Source organism: Falco rusticolus, chromosome 4, assembly GCF_015220075.1.
Source record: "Falco rusticolus isolate bFalRus1 chromosome 4, bFalRus1.pri, whole genome shotgun sequence".
In the NCBI taxonomy this organism is placed as follows: Eukaryota; Metazoa; Chordata; class Aves; order Falconiformes; family Falconidae; genus Falco; species Falco rusticolus.
This window is the reverse complement of record NC_051190.1, coordinates 61,387,815-61,414,495: the sequence shown is the minus strand read 5'-3', so window position 1 is coordinate 61,414,495 and position 26,681 is coordinate 61,387,815. Positions and strand designations below refer to the sequence as shown.

The window sequence follows — 26,681 nt, the reverse complement described above, 5'->3', positions numbered from 1 at the left end:
TTTTTCAAATACATGGAGCAGTCAGGACTGTATCAGATGCAGCAAATCATAGATGGCAACAAGAGTGGTGGATTTGATTTTAACATCCCTTTGATGTTGGAAAAAAATAAGTCTTCTGTGGTTTTTTTTTTTTCTTTAGAGGCTAGTTGTACGTGGAAAAGCCTTTATCAAATTCTTGAAAGTACTTCAGCTGGAATGATGCAGTTGCAGATTAACTGCTATTTATGCAGATCTCTGAAAATAACTGTGGCATTTTACTCAAGGGGTTTGATTTTGCTTTAACTGTCATCACTGCATTCTTCTAAACTCAAGTGACATTTTTTGCAAGAAAGCTGTTACATGTGATTAAAAGCTGTGTACAGATCTTAGACTGCTGAAAATATCTGGTAGTTGTACTGGGCTGGGATTCAGGCCTAAAACAACACAACAGTAAAAGCCATAAAAAAATCTATTGCCAATTAGCGCACACAATGAAGTTTGCTGTAGCAAACTGAAATGTAGATACATCCTACTCAGCTTGGGCACCTCATTTCAGAGATGTCTCTGCCATCTGTCTTTAGTCAGTGGGAAGGAATGAGCCGAATTTTTTGCAGGAGATCCCTTTTCTCTGTATTATAGGAACATAGAGTAATGAGGTCATAACTTCATTGCTACTTTTTACATGCTAAATTTAGCAAGGAATAAGGGGGCCATAGCTGTTAGATTTTAATTAATACATGTAGTAAATATTCTATTGTAGAACTTGTAAAACAATTATTAGCACCGTGCAGCAGCATTTGCTGTAATATCTGCTGAGAGTTTAGGGGCTAACAGTGACTTGGCTGCATATGGTACTCCCTGCATGTGCACAGACATTAACCTTTCCTTCAGGAGAAGTGAAAGCCAAGGAAGGTTCTGCTTAGGAGCAATCAAAAAAAGTGGCATAGTTATTCTGGCATGGCCTTGGGCAAAATTTATTGAAGCTGGATTTTAGGGAACTGAGCAATGAGGTGATTGACTATTCACAGTTCAGGCAGTAGTCTTATAATTGACAGAAATTTCTTCTCACTCATAGCAGATTGGTTTCAGGCACAAGATGTTTGTTTTCCATTCAGAGCTAGAATTTGCTGAACTAAATAGAGACATAGAAGTCCAAATTCATTGGAGATTTTCTTTATGATCAAATATGGGCATCTCCAGAGGACTGTATCTGGCCATAGAAGAAATATTTCAAGATGTCAGATGTATCTCTCCAGAGGCCCTTATTTCTCTCTACTAACAATAAAGCAGGTGTAGAGTGACTACATTATTCTTGGACATGTAAAAGATAGAAGTTTAAAAATTAAAGAAGAATAATTCAGCAATTGCAATTGCCTACTGATCATCAATATTTGAATCTTTAAAATTGGAAACTTTTGAAATTGCTGTGAAGCCATATGTAGGTAAAAACCATTGCTGACATGCAAAAAGAGTCGTCTTGTTGTTATTAACTGCAACCAGGATCTAGTGGGTATGATCTGATTGTCTCTGTTCCAGCTATACACTGTGCAAATATCCAGAGTGGCACAGTAGGTGTGGATTAAAATGCAGAAATGGTGGGCTTACATGTCAGTTACAAGCAACTTCGTCTTTTAAGACTCTATTGTGTGCCTTATGTTAGGATTCAATTGTAGGCAGTATGTTTATAAAGTGACTTACTACTTGTCATTAATTAAAGTAGCATTGATTTATGATGGCTGTTTTTACTGCTATGTTGGGAAGTGGAAAAACATAACTTGTTTGTAATGGTTGAGTTTGGTGTAAAGAATATTCAAGACATCCCTGAATGCTACTTGGGTTATCTTCAACATTGATGGTAATCAGTAATAAGAGAGGAGAGGTGACAATTCTTGCTACATTTATAGAAGCAAAAGTGTTATCCAACTTTTCTTTCTTCACTCTTGCTGCCTCTCCATCCTGTCTATCAAACACTCAACAATTCCAGCAGTCTAATGCTGGAGGAGGAGGAACTGGAGGAACATGCCCCCTCTGTGTCCAAGAAAATACTGAATCTTGATCACTCAGCTACTTGCTATCCATCATTTGTTTGAAGGGCAGTAACTGCCTTTATACAAGGGCTAGTTTCAATTGGGGGTAAATATCTTCGTGCAGGCACTTGTTGAGCGTAAGTAATGGCTGTGTAAATAGAAATAAATTGTTGTCCTTCCGTCAGCAACTATGTACACTTGGGCATGCTACTAGAAGTAAATTGACGGTATTACTGAAAATCTTTAGATATACTTGATAGCAGTTTTCCCTACAGTTTATAGTTCCACTGAAGAGCTGGTTTTCTAGCTGTTTGTGTAAAACCTGGTGTATATTCTTTCGAAAAAATACAGGAACTCCTCTCTGAAGATATGCAAATAAGTGAATTTACATTAAAGGCAGAGAAATTAATTTAAGATGCATATGGCCATCACCAAACATTAAACTTCCCAAAAAAGAGGAACGCAGATGCTTTAGTTTCCAGTATTGCTTTAAAACATAGTTTAGCTTAGAAAGTGATCAATGGAATCAGTGATGGTTTGCGGTCATAACATGAGAGAAAGTGTCTCTGTCTGCATGAAGCTGGAATCTCAGGGGATGTTTCCTGGAACCAGGACCTGCAGGAATTTTGGTAGGGTGAAGGGGAGCATTGCAAGCTGATAACTGGGCTTTTTATTTCCATTTAGTCATTTGTATTTTTGTATTTACTACTGGTATCTTAAAAGACATCATCTTCTTGAAACCTGGTCGCCAATTTAAAGCAAACAACTCTAAATGTTGGTTTTAAATTCCAGATTTCCTACTTCCTCTTTGCTTTGCTGATTTGTAGATACTTGCATGGAAGGACAAGTGTCTGAACAAATGTTGTTGTGTACACGAGTGAGAGGATCAGCAGGACTGTCAAATATCCAGGTGTTTTTTAACTAAAATGTACAGAACGTAGTAGTAAGTTAGAGAAAAGGTACTGCAGGCCCATTGGTAGTAATTTACTCATTTGCTTCAATTGCACTTGAGGGGCTTCATCTTACTTTGTGCTAAGTGTGGACTTAATGTTGCAAACTTGGAGGTGCCTGCCAGGCAGTATTCATGTGTTTGTGGATGATTGTGAATCTTGTAGTTCTGTAGATGGTGTATTTTGGTATAGATTCACTTTCTGATGAAGATTATTGTGCAGTTCAAGAGAGATGCTGCAAGCACAGTGTGTCCTCCTACTTGTTCTGTGTGTAGTTTAGAACAGCAGATTCTGTAAGGGTGAAATTCTGTTTACTTCAAATTTTAATATTTTTAATAAAAATTGAGTTCATCAGTGTCAATGTTAAGTCTCAGTGCTGGGATGTCAATCGGTTTTTAATGTTGTATTTGTATTAGGCACTGTATCCATGTTCCAGAGCAAAATTGTGTATGTTGTACCCACTTGCTTAAGGATTATTCCTCTGAGCCTACTGAAGTCATAGGAGTTTGGGAGCTGACTTTACTTGGACCAGGATTTTACCCACTTTTCGAATTCCAGAATGAAAAATTATAACTCTGCATTTGTATGTGAAAAGCTACTGCTTCTGACTGTCACAGAAGATTTTTCTGTTGGTGACTGGCTGGCTGACAGAAAGTATTGGGCTTATAGAAGATCAGTGCCTTGCTGGATGTTACACTGTACAAATGTGTCAATCCAGTAGCATAAGCATGCATGGTTTCCTCAGAGGATACAGTTACAGTAGTATCTGTTCCTTCTGTAGGTTTGATATAAGTACGCTTCCTCTGCTTTTTCTAAAATAGCTTCTTGGATAAGAGGTCCTAAGCTCAGTCATTGGACAGATGTTCCAGCTGAAATGACAATTTGTATGAATACAGGAATTACAAGCTCTGGGCGCAGGTTGAAAACATGCTTGTAAAACCTTTTCGATATATAATGAAAATACCTTTTCTACTTCAAAACCAAGTGATACTACTGGTTGGGGATTTGGTGTTTTTTTTTTATTTATGTTGAACATTATGTTCTGTCATTTGGTGAAGACTTTTTCCGTTAAAGTATCCTTTGTTGATGACATGTAGAGTCAAAATAGTAAGACTGGTATTTAAGGATGAGTATAATAGTTAATTTAGTTGGGAGTCTGTCTGGGTTTTGGTTCCACCTTATAACTCAAACATATGATGTAGCATACCCAAGTTTAGAAATGTGGTTTAGCAGGGAGTGCTTCAGTTTCTTTCCTTAGCAACCCAGCCTACCAAAAACACACTAGAGCTGCCCTTCCTGGGCTGCACTGAGGAATGGTAGGAAACTGCATGGTTTTAAGGTGGAGTTTATAAACAGAAATAGGATAACGATGCCTGCAGTCACAGGGATTGGAGTTCAGTGGTCAGAGTGTTTTCCAGTTATGTATTTCATTTGTCTTGCATTTTCAGGATAGTCATGCATGAGGATAAGGGCTGCCCTAAAAATCTAGAGCATCAACTTTGCCTTAAGTAAACTTATCTGATACAAGGGAATTTGTAAAATGGAACTGGGTTTTTTGTTTGTTTTGGTTTGATTTTGGTTTGTTTGTTTTTTTGCAAGGGGCTGAGCATTTTTGAGTTAGAAAGAGTGATGGAGGATAACAACAGCTGCTAAGGGGTTAGAGCCAGCCTTTGCAGAAGCTGAGAGGATATTCAGGGAAGGATAACTCCATAGTACTACTTTGTTTTTTCTTTTTCCTTAGACATCGCTTCTGGTTGCTGTGTTAGTTGGACCTTTGATCTTGCCTAGTGCAGAAGTTCCTATATTATGTGTTGCTGATGAAATATGTGATATATTTTGCATATCATTTTCTAATAACACCATACTGTATTCTGTGCTGAAGTACAGTCCGTCCGGGGGGATGACGGAGACGTTTTAGAGAAAATAGAGAAAAAATGTTATAAATACTAGAAATTTTAGTGTGCACATGATTATTAGAAATACTGAGCTTTGTATAAGAACCTGGTGTAGGAATCTGGTTAAATGCTTGAATGGAAGAACCAGGAAGGGTTACACATATACGCTGTTTGTCATCAGATATCTGATGCTATCAGGTGAACTAGGGCTTTCCTCCCCACCGTTCCTTGTCACTATGTTAACTGAGACCCAAATTAAACATTACCACTCTTTTTGGTTTCACATCATTAGGATGTTCTGCATTCTGTTACTTTCTTAGCAGAGTTTTATAGTTTCAGAGAGAGTATATCGCTGAATATTTACAGGTTCACCAAAACTGCCAGTCTGTCTATACCCTTTATAGTCTCTGGATTTTATATAATAAATTTCCAGTGTTTCAGCTAGAAATGATACAGGGGGATTTTAAAATTTTAAACTCAATGATTTCTGATTGAGTTTAAAAAATGTTTTAATATTAAGAATAAACTCTGGCTGGATGGTACTGGATGCAGTGCAGTTTGTAGAAGTTACACACTTTTGCTGTTGTTGGGAGTCAGATTCAGTTGAAACATCAATGTGCATATATTTTCTTTTTGTGCAGAACTAAATAATAAGCATATAAGAGCTAACTAATGAGCATATTCTACAGACTTGTTTGACGACTTAGGATGCAGATTAACCCAGCTTGAGTTTGCATGCTCTGATACTGTATTTTAGCTTGAATACCAGCTTGGATTGGAGAATAAAAGGGTAAAGTTGATAACATGTCAAAAAGTAGTACTGTATGGGATTTTTTTCAAGTGTTAAAATTCAGTGAGTCCATGCAGCTGTGGTTCATGCTATGTCTTTCAGCAGTTTAAACATTTACAATCTGGTTCTCTGATTTCAGTAATGATTACAATGCTTGTGGGAATTTGGAGATGTGCTAATATGGGCAGTCATTTAAACTTTGGTTACACCATGTCTAAAACCTGGTGTGACAGCAAGACTGTAATCAGTATAAATCCAGATCTTGATATTTTGCTTGTGTAGAGTGTTACACTGTTCAGTTTTTGATTATTTTTTTTTAACTCTACTTGTCCTTGCCTTTCATTGGACATCAGCATTTAAAATGTAATTGTTATTGATGTGAATACCCACTGAAGGTGAGATTGGAAAAGGGCATCCTGCTGTCATAACAGTTGATAATGAATTCTGGCCTTCTGAATAAGGATGTTGTGTAGATGAAATCACCATGTAAACGTGGGTAGTAACCTATCCAAATGTTAAGCCTAAGTTCTTATGTTGCCTCGCTTTAAGAAGCTCTCAATATCACTTCTGTTCCAGTTCCAGCTGACAATTGAGGAGAATGGGAAACCATTAGATGAAGAATGCCTTGAAGTATTTTTGTTAGGAGTCTTCCACTCCCTGTAAACTTGAAGATTGCTGTCTTTCAGTGAGTGTTTATTTTTGATGGGTTCTGAATGATGGATATGAACTTCAGTGGTGTAGTTGAAGGACTGGCTTTTGCCAAGTCTGCCAGGCAGCAGACACTAGTCAGATGTTGGGAACATGTTCATATAGGTGACTTGTTAGGTCTTGGTGGACCTGCATGCTGAACATAATCGTGGTTTTAGTCCTTGCATTGCTAGTATATCAGTGATTTCATGAGTGCTTTTAAATTTAAATCCCTTTATAGGAAATATATAGGTTATTTTATTATTAAAGAGGTTGTCAAAATTAAAATGAAAAGCCTAGCTATCAAATTGTGAGAAACATAACTTCATTTCCTCAGCCTATGCATCTATCATGATTTTTTTTTTTCTTGTAGAGAAAGATTAAGGCAAGATTAATCCTTTTATCTAACTAAATTAGGTTCTAAAGTCTCTGTTGGTTGTTTGCAATAACTTGTTTTGAGTCTTGGGAACACTTCCTGCCAAAATTGACATGCTGTGCCACATTGCTCAAGTTACTTGTTGGAAGTCTCCCACCCTGGGAAGCAAAGGTATTCTTTTAGACATGATCCAGAGACCTTCATTATATTCTAGAGGAAAAATACTGGCTAGGTGTGAAAAAGATGTCTCTTTATGTGTCAGGATATCAAACTTATGTCAGAGGTTCTTCATGTGGATCCTTCAGAAAGTGGAAACCATTAAAAGGTTCCTGCAACTTAAGGCCCTGTATACCTTCTATATTTTTCTTTTTTTTTTTTTTACGGTCCTGTCCCAGTCCTGATCACTGAAAATTTACAATACTTTTCCAGCAGGAAAGTGGAAGTGTGAACAGAGTGATTCAGGAAAAATTACAAGATCTTCTTACACTGCAGTGAAAATGAAGCTGTTTGGTTAGAGTTGACTTTATCTCTAGATAGAAGCCTGAATTACGGTATTTAGTACTAGTATACTAGTACTTGAAGATAATTTTAGGCTGCACTAGAAGATGAAGCTGGTGGTAGGGGACTGAAGGCTAAAAGTTTTGTGTTTAGAAAGAAGCAACAGATGAGCAAAGGAAAGCTATGTGGTTCCCTCCAGCAGACACAGTGGGGCTAAATTAGGGTGGATTCTGCATCCAGATATGACAGAAATCCATGCCAGTGTATTTCCAGATGTTTGGAAGGAAATTGTGTAATCCCTAGTGTTAAAGCAAGGAATTTTCGTTTTATGTGGTGCCTCAGATGATTAAGCCAGGATGCTTCTGGAAGTTAATGATGCTCAGTGTTTAATTTCTAGGCTGAACAGCTTTCCTCGACTTGGGGTTGCAAAGGCTGAATGTCAAGCTAGAAGCAGGATTTCCCCATTCCTTTACTAGCAGACTACTGTTCTGTCATTCTTCCAGAGCAGCTGCTTATAATGTGTATCCCGGAGGATTTTATTACAGCAAGCTGCAGCTAAGTAGGAGGTTTCTGGGTAACTTCGTATTGCAGCATGCTTGCTCTATCTCTGCAAAAATAGCAGCACTTAGGCAAATTTTTATTTAGTTTTTGTACTGGTGAGTCAAATTGCTGAAAAGGAATGTAGTCTTGACAAGCCTCGCTGCCATTATGAGTGAAGCCTATTTAATAGATGTTGAAGTGAAAGGCATGCATGGAGAAAATGAAAGTGTTGTGCTTTGTAAGGTCTCGGGATCCTTCAGTTCTGAATTGCATGACTCGCTTCTGGGCTGCCCTTTCAGTCGCAGAGCTCTGAAGCCTCTTTAGCCAGGGCTTTTCTGTTGCAAATAAGCGTGTTTTGCATTGCCAAAGACATTGTTTGCCTTTGAAGTTGGGGGTGTGTGTCCAGGTGAGAATGTTCTGGTGGTATTGCAGGGTTGCAGAGGGATGGATTCTGAGCAGACAGCTGTCAAAACTTGAAGCTGATGAGGTTTTTTGCTAGGCTGCTAGCAAAAACTGGAGTATTGTTAATTTTCCAAATGCTGTTACAGTGAATTCTGCAATGAGACGGAAAACAGAGGGACAACTTTTGAAGTCTCTTTTTATAATATATATATCTTTGTATTATTTAAATGAGAAGCATAAAGACAATTATGGTCATTGGTAAAATGAAGTATTAAAGAAGTATTAAATATTTTTAATTTAGTTCTATGTTTTAATTCTGGCACAGCAGAAAGGGTGGATGTGAGATCCTTCTTGTGTAGTTTGAGCTTTAGTTGAGTTCAACAGTGTGTCTATGGATAGTTGTGGCTCTTTTTACAGTGCTGCTACCATTTGCAGCATTTTATGAAGACCTAATTTATGCTAGTTTTGCCTGACTTTACAAAAAACGGCCTATGTGCTGCTAGTCATTTTCTTGTCTTCCAGATATATTGTCTGTGGCCTTTAGGGCATACCAGAATGCTGAAGTATCCTGAGTATGTGAGCTACTGTTTATTCGAAGTTTGAACTGGTCAGTATATTAGACCTTTCTTTAGACCTTTAGGAAGAAGAGAGGAACAGAGGTAACAGAAGGCTGCAATGAAATAAAACTTTGTGTCATATAAAGAATCTCAGTTTTATTACTTGAGGTATATTAATTTTATTATAGATGCTTTCCTGTGTTCGTATTGAAACCCAGAGGTGTTGAAAAGCCATTTGTTTCAGACTTGCTACAAGTGCCAACTTGTTTTGTGTTTAATTGCTGTGTTGTTGAAAGAATTATTTTTCACCTTGATGCTCACAGTGACTGAAGCACATAGCTTGTGGGGCAGTAGAAAATACATAGAGATCACATTGGAAAACGTGTGCCGAATAGCTGTCTATAATTTGTTGTGGCAGCTCTTAGGACTTGCTGAACTGATAATGGTGGTTCACGTGGGATGACAGTGTTTGTGCTGGTGGAATGTTTTTAGGAACATTTGGTGGGATACCAAGTATGTGTTTCTAATACCACTCTTGTCTCATAGGTGCAAATCTGACTCAAAGGGCATGTAATTACTTTTTTTTTTTAAAAGGCTTATTTTGTTTTCCAGTGTGTTGTCCAAGTGGCTTATGTTCCAGTTTATAAATACATACAGTCCTTAACCTTGCTTGGCATTACAGCTGCTTCTTCCACTTAGATATATTTCCACTTTTTCCAATATTTCCGTTTTACTTTCGGGTTATATAGTGATGGGAGAGCTATGGCAATAGCTCTAGGGCCCTTCCCCACCTCCTTTCTCTCTGTATCTTACTCTGTGTGTGTGTGTGTGTGTATGTGTATGGGTTTAGGGTTGTTTGTTTTGTTTTGTTCTTTGCCCTGGCCTTAATTTTCTAATGTTTGATTTATTTATTTATCTATTTTTATGTGTTTATGGGCATTTATTATCAAAGCCTGTATAGCTTATTTTATATAGCTTTTAATTTTAGGTTAATCATACTGATATATGTGGGTCCTTCTAACTGCCATTTTGTGAAGTACTTTGTGGGCTTTCATAGTGTGTTTGACAAAAGTGATTATCTGTATTCAGCCTTGCTTCTGGATCTTCCAGATGTTTCTGTTGAAAGACATTACATACATAACACGCCCCGATGATTCTCAGTGAAACTGTTTCAAGAGTGCTTGCTTAATCCCCATACTGAAAACATACAGCATTTGTAATACTGAATACAAATTTTGCTGTGCAAATCATTTAAATATATTTAAGACTGCAAACACAACATGCATGCCAAAGTGTGCTAAACAGAAACAGATTACCAAAGAATAATGGAAATAGCAGTTGTTTGCTAATTTAGTGGCAAGGGCGTGCGGTTAATTGCAGCATTTTTGAGGAACCCTCATTAACAATGTAATGTTCTCTTTCAGGAATACTGAACCCTGCAGTTCTGCAACGGTAGATATGTACTGTGTTTTCCCTTGTAATCCAGAAGATATGGGAGCTACGGTATTTCTGGGGTTGGTAGTTGGGAAGATTGCTAGGATAACCCTGGGGGTAGATTATTGGAGTAACAGAAGACAGCCTGGCTGCTTTGCTTTCCCTTCCATCCCCTTTCCTTCCTGTTAGGAACAGTTGTTCCCCCAGTCTGTGTTTGAGGTTAAGGCTCTTCAGGTTGTGTTGAGTAGCAGAAGAGTGCGCCGATTCCTTTGTGGAAAGGAACAAATACTTGACCTACTGCTGCCCCTTGTTTCTCCAGGGAGAAGGCATTGTTGGCTGGAATACATGGGATCAAGCCATGAGCCCTGCTTGCCTCTGTTTTACTTAATATGTTGTTAGGCCAGCCTGCTTTACTGACTGGAAAACACTGAAGTGAATAGCTTGAATATCACTGCACAACACTCTTTAGTCATGCTAGGATTCCTCCTTAATTCTTCTACTAAATTTCTCTGGCCTTTTTGAGTTACAAGTGCAGTGAGTTTAGAGTGGGTTTTTTTTTTTGCCACACCACCTAGCTTTAGGTTTAGTAGTTAAATAACTGCTTATGCATTGTGCTAAATCACAGAAGGTGATTTAAAGCACCCAAGTTGGGCTTCTGTTCTGAATTCCTTCTATGGGATGCTGTCACTCTCCACTGATGAGACTATGGAGACTAATTGCACTACCCTTTTATATTTTTACATTTAAGGTAGGCAAATATGATTTTGGTAGAGAGGAGAATTTTGTATGTAACTAGCTTTCCAAAGTAAGCAGAAGGGATCAATATCCAATACGAGATATTTGGGAAATAATTGGAAAACTGTTCTCCAAGAATGCTTAATTATATTGTAACTACACCAAGAAACTTAGTTATATTGTGTGACCTTATAATTAATCAAGAAGTTACTGATATAGTGTAAGATTTCTATCTAGAGCAACAAGTAAACAGTGCAAATGGAAGGGACTAGACATAAGCTAAGTAATGCTGACTCAAGTATCTGTTAAACATAACTATTGTAACACATTATTTTTAATGTAGTCTGAAATTGTATTCTTACCTTTAATCCTTGGAGGGGGATAGATGGGGAAAAAAAGCCCATACATAGTGGTGGTGGTGGTGAGGGTGGTTGGTTTTTTTAAGCTAACTGCTTTTATTGCTTCCTTTACTGTAATACACAACTAATGAGAAAGTGATTAGTTTGCAGCGAAAAAAGTTTTCACTTCATGGAATACTCTGGTCAATAGCAGTAGTTGTGTACTTTGAATATAGGTGCGATTTTTGATGTTTCAGTTTATGTAAATGATGATTAGGACCTATGTATTAATCATAATCATTAAACAGAAGTTAAATATAACAAGGGCTGACTGATAAATAGCTTTGAGGGTGGAGAAGGCTACAAAGATAAGTGTTTTAAAGTGAGGGGATCAGTGAATAACAACTGCAATTTATATTTTGTAGTAGATTATTAACACCTGTAACTTGTGATGAAAGCAATTCACTTATTTCCAGAAGGGTGTTGTAACTTCATTCTTTCTGATTTTCTTGTCAATACTTGCTTTTAGTGACATTTTGTATATATGTAAAACCTCCCTTGTGTGAACAAAAAATTATATTTAAGGCAGCAATTTTATTATTATTACTTACACTTTGAAAATCCTTTGATATCATTTGCTGATTACTGTTTGACTTTTCAAAATTTCCCACCAATCCTTAGTCCCTGGGGTTTGAGTTTGAGGATTATTACATTTTGTCTAGCCTTGTCCTTAGAAAGATGCAGATAATCATCTGGGCAGAGAACTGACTTAATTTAGCCAATATGAAGAGCGTATATAGAGAAGCTGAATAATAAAATCATTCTGGGTAAGAAACATTCTGCTGTTACTACAAAAATAGGAGCTTGTTAGTGGCTTTCTCTTTTTTTCCTTTTTTTTTTTTTTCTTTTTCTTTTTTTCTGGGTTTTTTTATTGTCTTCCAGGACAGAACAAGGAACTGCATTCCTTGGGCTCTTTTGGGTATCTTATTGATCATTACAAAACATATGTTCTGAATTGAGGTTTTGACAGTGCAGGATATAAGCACACCAGAAATAGAAAGTAAACGTGAGAGCTGTTTAGGGCTGAGCACAAGCAGTTGTGTGAGAAAGCTAAATTATGTATTTTTAATGTGCATAAATGCATCTTTTGAGTACTTCCAAGTATTTTGCAATGTAATGTTTAATACTAGAGTATTCCTGAAACATGTAATATTATAATGTTTTTGGTGTTGAACATGTTTGTTAGGGTATTTCTTGCAGTAGTTCTCTCTAGTTGTACTTTCCTTTGAATAATAAATAACTACACCAAGCAGTCGAAATGAGACAGTACTTGCCAAACCTGCATGAGCAATTTAATAACAGAAGCAAAGTGGAAAATGCTTTAGTCTTTCGCTGTCTTTGCTGAAGTCTTGACTCTTTGTCTTTTTCTGTCATACTTGTCTAATACATTTTGTACAGGAATTAACAGATACTACACATCGGTTGGTCTGATTTCAACTTCTGTTTCTGGCCATAAAATGTTTGTGCAGTTGCCTCAGTGCTCTTATGTCTGTCCTGACTGATTTAGAGTACCAGCTTCCATCCTTCAGGCTTTCCCCAGTTTTTTTTGTGTAAGACTGTGTTTGATATCAAGAATTCTTAAAGCAAAATACGATTTTGCCATTAATATCGCAGTCTCATGCAGCAGGCTAAAAATGTATGGAATTGGTAGATTGATACATGTGTATGTCTTGTTTTCAGCCTGTCTGGTTGTGGAGCATCTGAAGTTTAAATAAAGCTCAACTTTTGATTCAAGATTAACTGGATTAAAAATTTCAGAGTCTTGAAGATGGAAGGTTGTGTTCTGTCTGTTTGAGGTATCAGAATAGATGCTGAATGCAATGGAATTATGTTACAAGTGGACGGGGTGGAAAAGCAAGGATGGAAAAGGGATGAGGAACAGGAATGCAATATGTAATTAATTGTATTATTTTTTTTGCCTATTAATGTGTGCAGCTGTAGAAGTAAACTAGGCTGATATAACTAAGGAGTTGCTCTAGTACTAACTCAGGTAATGGTAGGTGTGGCACACGGAAGGACAAGTAATTATTAAATCTGTGGGAAAATTAAGAACCATGTCCTGTTAGGCAAGGTCTTAATAAAGACTGTATAGTAGATAAAACTAAAAATCAATAAATTAGTGTATATGAGTAGATATTAGTGTATGGTAACCTCTTGCAAATTGCCCAGCCTATCTCAAGTGATTCTGCATAATTTGGGACGAATGGGTACATAATTTGGGTGCTAAATGGGTACAAGAGACATGCTACCTGTTTTATTTGGGAAACGTATTGAATGTCAGGCATGTGCATAGTGTAGGGAATGTGGCCTGTGCCTTGGGGAGTTTATACCCTGGGTCTGGGAAGTCCGATCATGCAGTGGAGGAAGATGAATTTCATCTCGACTGAGGCTGTATTTAGAATGGGAAGTCTTTCTCAGTCTAGTGTGGCTCTTCAGTTGATGTCAACTGCATACTTATACAAAAGACTAAAAATCAATTGTGAACATAACTGCTACATCTTGCATGACTTGCAGCAGACAGGTTTGCTTTTGGTATTTCCGTGAATTTTCTTTTCCTTTCCTCATCTATGTATTTAATTTGTTGTTTCTTTTCAATGTATTTTGTTGCCATTCATTACAATAGCTGTAGTTCGTATTCTTCCTTGTGTGGAACAGCTCTTGAGTTCCCACCCTGTGAACATCACTGACCACTCTCCTAAGCAAATGACAATATTCATGTTGATCCATCATCATGCTTAAGAGATAATTAATTATTGAAAATTGGCACATGGTCCGCCTGCAGATTCAGAAGTCAAGTATTTTATGAGAAAGATTAAAATATTCCTTATTATAATTAGGGTTAACATAGTGTTCATTCTTTTTGTTTCTTTAACTTTTTACCAGTGGAAGCAACTTGAGAACCCTGCAAGGCAAAAATTGAGTGTAAGCTCTGTTCAGCTATGTAAATTCATAGCATACAGTAATTGCCTGTATTGCAAATGCAAAAAAAAAAAAAAAAAAAAAGTATTTTTGTTTCTAAGAAAGAAAAAAAACCACTCACCCAACCCTCTAAATACAGACCTCAGACATTCTACCCACCATAATTTTCTAGGAAATTAGTTATAAATAAATATAATATGGTTCAAAAACTGCTCCATCTATTATTAATAATTCTATTGTTTGAACTCACAAAGTAAAATAAATGCCATTGAATGTTTTTGTTACAGTCAAGCAGATCACTGGTCATTTTTGTGCCACTTGTAATGGGTTTGATAGATGTGTGATATATATTTAAAAAGTATTTTAAAAAGGCTTCTAAAAGCCTCTCTTGACAGTGGAAGATGGCAGTGTTTTTAATTCTTTAAGAATCTGTAAAAATGTGTAGTTTACTTTAGTTTTGAACCCTGGAATATTGAGGAAGAAATAGACCAGAGAAATAACTAACAATACAGATTTTGCTGTAGGGGCCAATCCTCCAGCATAGCTAAAACATGGATGCTCAAATGAAATTTTTAAGGACTTCTCTGAATCTAACTTGAGCATATTCAAGGATATATTAGTGCTGATTGTTAATGCATAACTTTAATAAAAAATAAATAAAGAAATCATTAGTGGAGTTTGCTTTCAAATCCAACCTGTTGAAAGTAAAGTTTTAAAGTACATATTTAACTGACTTTTCACATTTAGGATATGTGTAGAATAAAAATAACCAGTGGGCACTGTTGTTAAAACCAGTGGTACAATCTGTTATGCTATGAAGAGATTAAGACTTCGCAATTCAGTTGAGACATTGCTTCATGAAAGTCAGTATATGTAGGTCACAGTTTTTTAGTGTGTTCCAAAGCTCTTTGTGTTTCAGAAGTGTGATCTGCATCTTGTTGTAGAAGCTGTTAGTTTCTAAAGAAATGTTTAACTCTGCTTCTGCTGCAGTGCTTCAGGTTTTTATCTTTTTGTGTGTGTAAGATGTAAAGCTACTAACTGTGTTCTCCTTCTGTGTCTGGAAAACTGCATCTGTTCTTCCAGCATTTGATTGGTGTTTTCCTGCTGTGATAGGTACTTCCCATACCATGTATATACCATTAAACTTCTGTCTCATTGATTTCTGCAGTTGCCTGAGAAAAGGAATCGCTAAAAATGTTAAGGACTTTTGTCAGAAGTTAAATCCGTATTCCTGAGTTCAGCTTCACTGATTAAATATTTCTAGCCATGATTTGTTGATATTGCAGAAGTTCTGACGTGAATGAAAGGAAGTAAAAGTACAGTCAGGACTCTGGCAGTCACGTGTATCATGTTAAAAGCCCCAGAAACACAAGAGTTAAATTCAGTTGACATTAGCTGTGTCAGCTATGCTTTTTTTTTTTTTTTTAATGGTGTTAAAGCAATACTTTATTTCAGGTGCCACTATTAAATCTATTAAATGTATGCTTGGATTTACGTATTTATGTAATTTAGAAATGATTTCATATTTTACCTGCTTGAATTCTAATATTCTTGTCAAGAATGTTAACTGCTTAGTATGTTGTTCACTGTATGCATTGCTTGTAGGGCAATCCTTAAGCTTTCCTGTTTCAGCAATGACTGGACATGATTAAGTAAAAAGCATTTTGTATTTCTATTAATTTTTTTGTTTGGGTTTTTTGTTTGGTTTTTTTTTAGGTTCACTTTCCAGACACAGAGAGGGCAGAATGGCTGAACAAGGTAAGAGTAGTGATTAACATTGCTCCTAAATGTGAAGGGAGGGGAGGGTGATCTGAGGTGAAAAAAAGAAAAAATGGTGAGGCAGGAATCTGAGATCAGAGGAGTTTCAACTTTCTTTGCACTTTATACACTTGAACTTCTGGTCGTTGATCCATTTAGTCATAAGAAAGATTAAATCTGTTTTCATGGTCTTGAAATTGTGAGTTTTGAAGAATGACTTGAAGTGACATTAAAATAAGGACAGCTGTAATTGTGTGGAAGTCATAGCAGCTCTAAACACAGTCTTTTATGTTCTGCTTGTCTGGGATACTTTCCGGTTACTGTAGGTTCCTGACCTACAATCTAAAAATAAATAAATTTTGCAGTTTTGATTTGTATGTGTGATAATCTAAGGTATAGATCTAAGTAGCCTGGGATTTTTTAAAGTATCTTGTATTCAAAGAGCATAGAAGAACATGAGTTAATTAAAGAATAGTGAGAAAAAAAAATAAAATATAGAATTTTCAGATATGACAGTAAAATACTGTATTTTTTACTTTTATAAACTTTATGTATGTATTTAAGAAATGCCTTTGAGCCATTTTTTCTTACCTCTCTTTACATGCAAATAAACTTAACCCTCTTCACCCTTGTCCCCAACATTCAGCATCAGTGCTGAATGCATGGGCATTTGTGGGATAAAAGAAAATTCTTCATACTGTTTTTGTCCTCCTCCAGTGCTTTAAATCTATGCAAATGTGCAAAACACACAAATTGAGAATTCCAGAAAGCTTTCCTGTATGTAAAAAGGGGAGCCGGTCCTTCTTATGTCTGTAATGAAATGTATAGAAAACTTGTATGTTTAAAATTTTGTACAAAAAAATCTTACGTATGCCTTAAAGAATGGGTTTTAGTTGTGTGCAAAGTTGTGTTCCAAGTAGATTGATTATTTATTTATTTTTTCCTTAGACTGTAAAACAGATGTGGCCTTTTATTTGCCAATTTATTGAGAAACTCTTCCGAGAGACCATAGAACCAGCAGTAAGAGGAGCAAACAACCACCTCAGTACCTTCAGTTTTACAAAGATTGATATTGGTCATCAGGTCAGTGTCTGGTGAGGGTTTTCTAAGAGCCTCTGTCTTACTTGCCATTCTCATGTAGCCTGTTTAAATCTACACAAAAACATTTCTCCGCGACACTTGATGGTAAGCCTTATTCTGGTTTCTGTTGTAACATTAAAATAAAAATGTGTGGCTTTTTTAGCAGAGTGTGCATTATTATTTTTTTTTAATGTTTTTCCTGGGGTCTCTGCTTTGGAAATTTGCCTGAGAACTGAGAAGTCTCAAAGTATTGTAACTCTAGTCATGTGGAGAGCTCATAGCAATATGATTTTAATACCGTGTATGTAATGCTGTACATTAAGTGAGCAGGGACCATTATACCTTTCTTGCCAGATGATGCAAGTGCAATTACCTTTCTTGTAACAGATGAACTTTTAATCGCCTTATGTACGGAGTCCAATGACAAAGCTGCTGGCTCAGCTTTCCAAAGGACTGCACATAACACAGTATCAAGGAGCAGATAGGTGTCTATCTTCTATTAGGTCCCCTGAAAGAAGGGGTCATAAAGTATAACTCTTTCATAGCTGCAGAAGAGCCTGTTTGACCAGTCCGAGCTAAGCATGTTACCTCTGCTTGCAATAAGTTTGGCACTGATTACTGTTACCAGTATCAGCCAGAACTTGTCTGTTGAGATACGGCTTAACTGTTTTTTTGTAAAGTTGTCTTTTGTGTTCCTCTTGCTTGTCATAAATGAGATTTAAAGTAAGGATTTAAAAATCAGTGCCCCCCACCCCCTTCCCCATATGTTAGAAAAACTGAAATTAAGTTTCGGGTGAGATGAAGGTGAATGATTTTTCTCTTTGTGACTCTTATTTCATGTATATAAGAGTTCATTACACTTTACAGAACCTTTTGTGTGATTGTTTTTTTTGGTTTTGTTTTGTTTTAAAGTTGTAAGTCCTTTTACACAGGGGTCTGCCCTGCCCTAATACACCTAATACACAGGCTGTAGAACTGCATTCCTTTTAAGCCATACTAATTTTAAGTAGGTTTTAAATTAGCTTCCACAGCTCTTTATGCTTCTGCGGGTGAACTGTGTTATCTCAGACATGAGAAATAGCTATTCTTACTTTGTATTGCAGCCTTGATTGAGTTGCATCCTGTGAGGTGCACAGCCACACACACAATGGGAATCTGACAGCAATGAGGTTTCCATTTTACTTAAATTACTACAAGATATAAACAGAAGTATGGCAATTTTTCCAGAAAATAAAACCTCAAAATGTCACAGGAGGTGATGCTAAGTAAGGTCATCCTTCTCCCATCTGGTGTTTGATGAGTGTTTGATTGATATCTGTTGTTTCTGTGTGAGAGGGAGAGGAAAGGAGAGAGAGAGAGAGGGAAAGTACAAGTACAACAGTTTAGATAAAGAGCACAGTGGTTGAAACAACTTTTTGGGGGGATTATGAGTACTTTTCCATCCGTTCTGACTAAATTCCACTTAATTTTTGTGAATTAAATTTAGCTTGTTGTTTTAGTTGTCTGGGGGTATTAGGCATATACTAGTACAGAGAAATGAGATGTTTACATTCATACAGATGGGGGAGAGAGAAAGCTTGATACTAAATTTTTGTAAATCTTGAAATCTAGTGGCCTAAACACAGGGTAATTGTCAGAAGCATGGTTGAGTGAATCCTAGCAAGGTGATTTTTAACTTTGAGCTAAATTGGTAGCCTTGCTTCACACCTTTTAATAATGCTTATAGTAAATTCTTAACTTCAGGCATGAATGTGTGTATTTTCACCTTTATTTCAAAGTTAAGAGTTTAATATGATATAGTTCAGTAGAAAGATGCAACTTTTACTTGCTGCTTTGTTTCAGCCTCTGCGGATAAATGGTGTGAAAGTGTACACCGAAAATGTGGACAAAAGGCAGATCATTTTGGATCTTCAAATCAGGTAAGTTTATTTCTATATTATGATGATGTCCATGCCTTATAATATATGCTTTGCTTGATTCAGCATTATGTTGTCCTGAAAGGAGAATAATTGCTTCATTAATGCAAATGTAGTTAGTTCCAATTGTGTATGAATGGAGGAAGGAACTGCATGCTGTAAATAGCATTTATCTGAGGGAAATAGCATATTGACTCAGTATGACTGCATCATTAATGTTGGTTAATAAAAAAGTACTTTCTAAAGCCTAAAGCACTATTTTTTTCTCATGTATTAAAACTTTTCCTTGCAGTTTAGTCTAAAATTTAAGGTACAGTAAGATGCTTGGGATTTTTTTATTTTTCTCCGTTACTTAAATATTTTTTTGTTTATAAACACAGTGTTAGAAAAAGAGAATGATAGCTACCAAAGGACTTGTGCTCATATGTAACCAAATTAAATTTGTTTTTTATAATGCAAGAGCGACTGCAGTCTGCTGCTTCAGTTTTCTTTGCCCCTTTCATTATGACCCTGTTGGTATAGGTTTATGAATAGATCTACCCAACATTTGCCAAAGTCTGCACAGTCTGCAGTTACAGAGTTTTGAAAGTACAGTCAGTGAACCCAGCAAAGGTTTTGTATTTGGCCTTAATTGATATGTGTTCAAGTGACTACTTTCACTTGTTTGTAGGTTGTGGAAAGGCCAGATTTGTCAGTCACTGATGATCCAGCAAACCACAGCCTTCTGTGTTTCTTGCTGCTACCCTGCTGGTTACTGCCAGGGAAATCAGGCCTCTCAACTTCTCTTTTTCAGAGTTACTTCCAAAGTTTGAACTTGGTTATTCTTAATTTTGAATTATTTATGTAAATCTCAGCTATGTTGAAGACTGCTTTTTTTTTGTCAGAGCTGGGTGCCAGAGTGAGAAGATGCTGCTGCTGCATTCTTTCCTGGGTTTCAGGGGGGCTACACCTGTGAGCAGGGACCAATCTTTATTAAATCAAATCACTTTATTTCTATAGGAAAAAGACAGCTATCCAAACCAGGGATTGGTGTTGCTGGACAGAATACAGCAGCATTGTGTCTTGAAAGTGTGTTTCACTGGGGTGGATGCTGTTAGCCCTAATGGAGAAATTTCCTTCTGTTTTCTCCTTGTTGCTGCTTTGGAGAGCAGCTGTGAGAACAGCCTCACCTTTTCAGACTTAAGCCCTCAGGAAAACAGACTTGTCTGACCGCTATGGACACAGTAAAAGACTTGTTTTTGAGAAGCTGGTTTTTTCAGGCGTTTGAGAGGCCAAGTCTCACAGGACCACTTCTTCTCTTTAAAGCAGGATTACTCCCACAGGAGGAGAGGGTAAATCTAGTGTTTCTTTTTTTTTTGGTTTTTTTTTGTTTTTACTCCTGCTCATTTTCATGAACTGGGTTGGGACAGATAAACGTAAAAAGGACAGAAGATTTGCACAAAAATTTCAGGATTAATGTCCTGTTACTTAGACTGGAAGTAAATCTTGGCCCATATGTCTCAATGCATTACATTGCAACCTACTTGAGAAGTGGTAACAGCTAGAGTCCAGTCTAAAAGACTGAAATAAATTCCTTGAAGTGGTTTAAATAAAGATGATAGTGCTGAGTCAGTTAGGTGCCCATTTACCCCAACAGTCTGCCCCTGCTGTCAGTGGCATAAGCTTGCAGGAGGAGCATGGAAACAAGAGTGCTAGAGAGTGACTGTCATAGCTTCTAGCAATTAAGGCTTAAACAAAACCACCATCAAAAGAAGTCCCATTTCATATTTAAGACTTGTCCTTGACACCTTCTCATTGGGTAAGGGCTCTTTTTCAAAGGCTTTTATTTCTACAAGTTTTAAATAGATGGCACTCCAGTATCATGTGTGACTCTGTGATTATTTTTTTTGTTGTTGTTTTGTTGTTTATGTTCCTGAGGGGTCCATTGCTAGGATATTTTAGTTCAGTTTTGTAAGATTATCAAGAACAGGTCAGTATTAGAGAAAAGTCTGTCCTTTGGAGTATTTACCCCTATAGATTTAAATCTCCAGTTAAATTAGATTGTTTTAATTTTAATTTATTTTTAATTTCAAAGTTAGGAGCTTTCTATAAACCCTTAATTCCCTAAACACATTTGAGAAGGAAAACAGTCTCTCTCTAAGCATTCATAAGAATAGCTGTATGAAGTCAAATCCTTGGGGGGGGTGGCAGGGGGAAAAGAAGGAAAGATTTTATTTTATTTATATTTTCAAATTTTTAGTACATCCATTCTTGTAATAATCTCCTTCTGTCCTGCTGTTTCACTAGTGTGGCATCCTTTAGCCCTTTCTACTGTCAGTTGTTTGTGATTGGGTATATGTATTGGCTTTGGACCTTCCTTACAGTACATTTAAGTAGTTCCAATGTGTCTCCAAAACACTTCTTTAGCATTTCTTATATTTTTTTTTTCTATTTTTTTAGCTTTGGGGTTTTTTTTTAGTATCTCTTCTTTGAGTTTTTTTGGGGGTTTGCTTTTAATTGCAAAAGGAGTGTGTTTTGGTTTAGTTTCTATTGTTTCTGCAGGGGTATCAAGTGCATTCTGATCATTGCTTGAGAGTGTTTTTCAGAACCTTTTGAAACAGGTCCTATGCATTGCTCAGGATACAGTGAGGAACTTTACTCTTGTAAGCCGCTTGACTAGATAATCCACAAAGCATTCATTGGAAAGTGTATTTAAAGATTCAATTTCAGGACCATGTTTGCAAAGGGAACACTTTACCTTTCTCTTACTTACTGTGAACTTTATGTTAAAAAATTGTCAAAACTCATGTTACAATTTAGAAGTTACTTTCTGCTGACAAAGATGTGTGAGGGAAAACTTTTAACTACTTGGGCCAATTAAGATAGTCTAAATAAATTGATAATAAATATAAATCTTACATTTGCTAAAATGCATGAATGTAGTAAACACTTGAGGAAAATTTAAAGTTATGGATCAACAGAAACCAAGATAAACTGTCAAATTAAATGTGAACTGTAGTAAAGAAAGCCAAAAAAGACTGAGAGATTGAGGAAATACTTGTTAATAGCATACAACTGAGTTGTTTTTCACAGTCTCATGACACACAAAAAAAGAAAATTTTAGGCTGCAGATTTAAACTCGTGGAAGTATTTTTTTTTTTTCATGTGGCATACTTGAATGGAGAAAAATCACTACCATTGTACTGGCAGATGACAGTTGTAAAAATGCAGTCAAAATATCTTGTAAAAATAATGAAGGTAGCCCAGAGTACAGTATCACAGATCGTTGTAATCTGGGAAATGTTTGTCCTATTTTTGTTTGTTTGTTTTGCTTCTGGGCATCTTTTATGGTCGTACAGTGACCCCATCCACAGTATACTGTGCTTTTTATCTGATTGAGTACATCTGCTATTATATTCTTACGGGACTGCCCCCATTAAAATGTAATCTATCTTAGTGTTCTGTACATTACAGGGGTCATAAATATTTCTGGGATATTATGATCTGAATGTACAGAATTTACTTACTAAATGAGCCTTCAAGTTGTATGTTATGTTACAGTGGAATTCTGTAGCACTGACTGTTAATGGACCCAGCCAAATATCTTGGGATAAAACCATGTTTAACTTTATTAAAAGGTTAAAAGCAGTTGACTTGTTACCCTCAAATGCAGTTTGTTACTATTTTTACTTCAGTTTGTCATCATGTTATTACGGATTTTCAAACAAGCATATTGCTTCCCAGTCTTCATAACACAAATAGTTCTGATGCTACGAAGTGCCAAGATTGAGGTTTGAGTTACAGGTTTTAATTGACCTTGCTTCCCTGTGTCATGTTGTTACACAATTACATATGTGTGTGTATATTTATATCTACTATCTCTCTATATATAGTTAGATAGGTAAAAATAGAACTTACATAGTTTGAAATGATGCATTAAAAAAAAATATTCCTATTTTTAAACTGTACAATCACACTACATTCATTCCGGAGAAAGCAGTGGTCGCTTTCCTTTCACATAAACCCTTGTCATGTTGCTGTCTTCCAGTTCCCCAAACTGGTCATTGTACCAAAATGAGTCTGTGTATTGTTATCTTTTGAATAGTTGAAAATACATTCCAGTGTTGGATGTTTACAAGAATGTCTCAGCACTATTGTTCATTCAAGGGATTGATAAGATTTGTGTTTTCTTGAAATCCCATAGGTAGCACTATCACACAGAGTACAGGTGGCTACAAATGATTTGAATAGTGGATATTCTGAATGCAGCAACCATCAGCTTTGCTTTCTTTTGAAAGTACCTTGTGGCCATCAGTTGTCAGAGGAGAGGCGGCAGGAGTCCTGCTGTTCTGCTTTTACTATTACAGTTATTTATTCTACCTTGACTTGATCCTAAAATGGACCTGTGAGGAGAGCCAACTCCATTTTCTCCATAACTTTCCAGACATTTCTGTAATAAAATTCCATCAAACTCCTAAACTTGGCTGAACAGTTTTTCATGGTACAGGTTAGGTCTGAGGAACCTAATCTGAGGAAGCCTGAGCTCTACTGCGGAATTTGGAATGGGATGCCTTGTAAAGGAGAAAATTTCCCCTGCTCGCAGCAGTATCTGGCATAGTCTGAGCTGCCCCTTATCTCCTCCCCACTTAGTTCTTTTTTTTCCATATTTTTTTAATTATTTTTTTTTAGCTGGTAGTTTGTTCAGAAAGCTCTTCAGATTTCATTTGTCCTTTTGTTATAACCTGTATCTTCTCAGCCAGGTTCCTTGTCTAGCCACTCTCTCCCTAGCTGTAGCTTGAAAGTCAGTCTGTTGGTTTTTGGTTTTAGCTCTTACTCTGTAGAATCATTGACCTGTTCCCTTGCTAGTCACAAGCTTTCTTTCTAGATTCCTTTTTGAGTCTCAGAATTAGTTTGTTTTCAGACTTAACGTGGCTTGCAGCAGCAGCAGTTCTTAGAAAAGATCTCTTCAACTCTGCTGGTACATGCTTGACCTGCATGGAGCTTTGGGAAAAGCAGCTGCTAAAATCTGAGTCTTGAGTTGCATTCAAATAATCTTTTAGCCTTGTAGCATGGGCAAAACAAATGGGCCTTTTTTTACAGTCTAGTGCAAATCTCTCTCTGGGATACAGAGCAGCATCTGCAAAATTTCAAGCCCTTGACCTTGCATCCCCCAAAATGGGATGCAAGACCTGTTCAGGGAAAATATTGCATTGTTTTAAATGTATTATTTTCTAATTTACTCACTACCTCCTCTCTCCCTTCCCCTTGGAAGGGGCTTGACTGTTTTTGGCATAACCCTTGGTTAGTGGATCATCCATCTCGGCCCATTCAGCTTACGGAATTTCTAAATATGACTGGCTTTGCAAGTCTCTGAATATTTCAGACAACTTTGATTTCTAGTGAAATAACCATCTCTGTCTAATGCTTCTCATGATTATATTAGATGAACATGGGTTTGGGTTCATGTACTGTCAATGATACCAACGTAGAGCTTTCCTGAAGGTGGGGTATGAATAGTGTCTGTTATTTCCTAATAGTAAGGGTACTTGCATGTTTTATCTCATGTATGCTTCTGGAGATGATAACATACCTATGTATGTATTGGAGTGATTTTAATGACAGTGGTGATGTTTTGAAGTGGATGTAATTTTTTTTAACAATCTTGACTTTGTTATATGCTTCAATGTTTTAACATTCATTTTTTGTTTATAAGCTGTGATGTATGAGTGAAATCACTGTCATGATAGTGGTATATTGTACTAATGGTATATTGTGGTTTAGTCCATAAAATTAAATATATACTTTCCTTTTTTGTCTTAGTTTTGTTGGAAACTGTGAAATTGATTTGGAGATCAAGAGATACTTTTGCAGAGCTGGTGTGAAAAGCATACAGGTGAAATTAATTTTTTTTATTTTGATATTGAGTTATCACTGAGACATTATTTTCTAATGAAATAATTTATAAGAAGGAACCAGTAATGGTGTAGTTTTATTGGTTACTATTTTTTTCTCAGTTGCATTATATTGATACTGCATGATAATTTCAGTAACATGACTTAGCTGAAAGGGTAAATTCCTTTTAGATTTAGAGCTGTTTTAAATATGTATGAAAAAAGATGGAGATAATTGCACATCAGTCCAGTGTTCATGTGGTTTGTAAAGGGACCATGGAGCTTAAAATTTTGTTTTATTGAATATTTTACTGTGAGATGCAATTACTAGTTCAGGTGCAGTTACTATTAGTAGCCTTGCCTTCTGATACTGTCTCTCAAAATTCCTTAATTTTCTGGTAACAGATCTCTCTCTCTCATGAGGAAAAACAGTACGCTTTTTTGTGTGTGTGTGTGGTGTATCTTGACATACCTATAAGCATTTGCCTACTTTTGTTCTAGTGTCTGTGGATGCCATTGCATTGTTTTGTGCCACACTGGTTTACATTGAGCTGTATAGATGATCTGCTTCATATTTTGGCAAAATTACCACTAACATGACAGAGCATCATGTAGAAGAATATAATGAATTTTTAAGCCCAGCTGTTTAGTGCCTGTGTTAAATATTTTGGGTTTGGGCGACAGGTAAAGCTATATATGTGAAATTCTTCCATAATCAAAAATTTAATGAACTAGGAAGTGTAAGCATTGCCAGTGAATGTGTATTTATTTAATACTTGAACTAAAGTAAATTAATTGCCTTTTTTTCCTCCCCTTCCACAGATCCATGGCACTATGAGGGTTATTTTGGAACCACTGATTGGAGACATGCCCCTAATTGGAGCACTATCTCTTTTTTTCCTTAGGAAACCTGTAAGTACTTTTATCTCTGTTTCTGCTCTTTCTAGAGTGCTGATGACAGTAGTCAGAAAATGATAGAGGAAGAATTAAGCAGCAAAAGGAAAGAATTTGCGAAATCACTTCCATTTGGTTGAGCTTTCCTGGAAAAATAGTGGACAAATTTTATGAATACTAGAAGAAACCAAGATGAATAATAATTACTTTGGAATTCTGAAGTGTATTTTGTCAAAGCTGTCAAATTTTTCTTGAGTCTTCTGGATAAAGGAAGATCAATAGATACCATCTAGGTTGTTTGTAAACTTGTTACTGATTCTTCATGACAGTCTGTAGGTGAGCATGGTGTAAGTTAAAATTCCACAAGATCTATGCAAAGTTGTTTTGAAAACCATGCTGATGTTACCACAAATTAAAATCAGAATGGGTGTTCTGAGATCACCTGCTAAGATGATTGAAATTTTTATCCTAAACAGCAGGTAGGCGATTTCCATTATATTTACCAATGACCCAAGGATGAAAATGGATGAAGCACAGTGTGAGATGGAATTGGGAGTCAAAATTATCATGACAGTAGCAGAAGTTGGCGGGAGAGAGGGTGTCATGTAATTCAACTGTAATATGTGCTAGGGCAAAGTAGACATTTGGACAGGAATACTAGTGAAACGTAGCTAAGCCAACAAGGCCTTGCTGGGATGAAACTGAAACAGCCAGACTGACATGTGTAAACAAGAAAATAACCCACAAATGCTTTCAGTTTTAGGCACAGCCCTTCAAAAAAGATACTGACCAGCTGGAAAGTGTGCAAAGTAGGGAGATAAGAATAAATTTGACCCTCGAGAACAGACCAAAAGAATGGGAATTGTTTAGTTTAGAGTGAGGAGAAAATGTCTTAAAAAATGTGAGAGGCTCTTGCGGAAGAGAAACATGCAATCTATTCTGTATATCAATGGCAGATAGGATAACAAAGAGTCAC

General features: G+C 36.5%; 1 protein-coding gene across 2 annotated transcripts in view; it reads left to right on the top strand.

Annotated features, from left to right (window-relative positions):
• Nucleotides 1-26,681, top strand: part of ESYT2 (extended synaptotagmin 2) — an 84,363-nt gene that overhangs the window by 13,368 nt on the left and 44,314 nt on the right. For both annotated transcript variants that reach the window (XM_037383686.1, XM_037383687.1), the window contains exons 2-6: nt 15,904-15,945; nt 16,894-17,028; nt 18,868-18,944; nt 24,741-24,813; nt 25,634-25,723. In XM_037383686.1, coding sequence (XP_037239583.1) covers nt 15,904-15,945; nt 16,894-17,028; nt 18,868-18,944; nt 24,741-24,813; nt 25,634-25,723 — 417 coding nt within the window. The remainder of the gene's footprint in view (nt 1-15,903; nt 15,946-16,893; nt 17,029-18,867; nt 18,945-24,740; nt 24,814-25,633; nt 25,724-26,681) is intronic.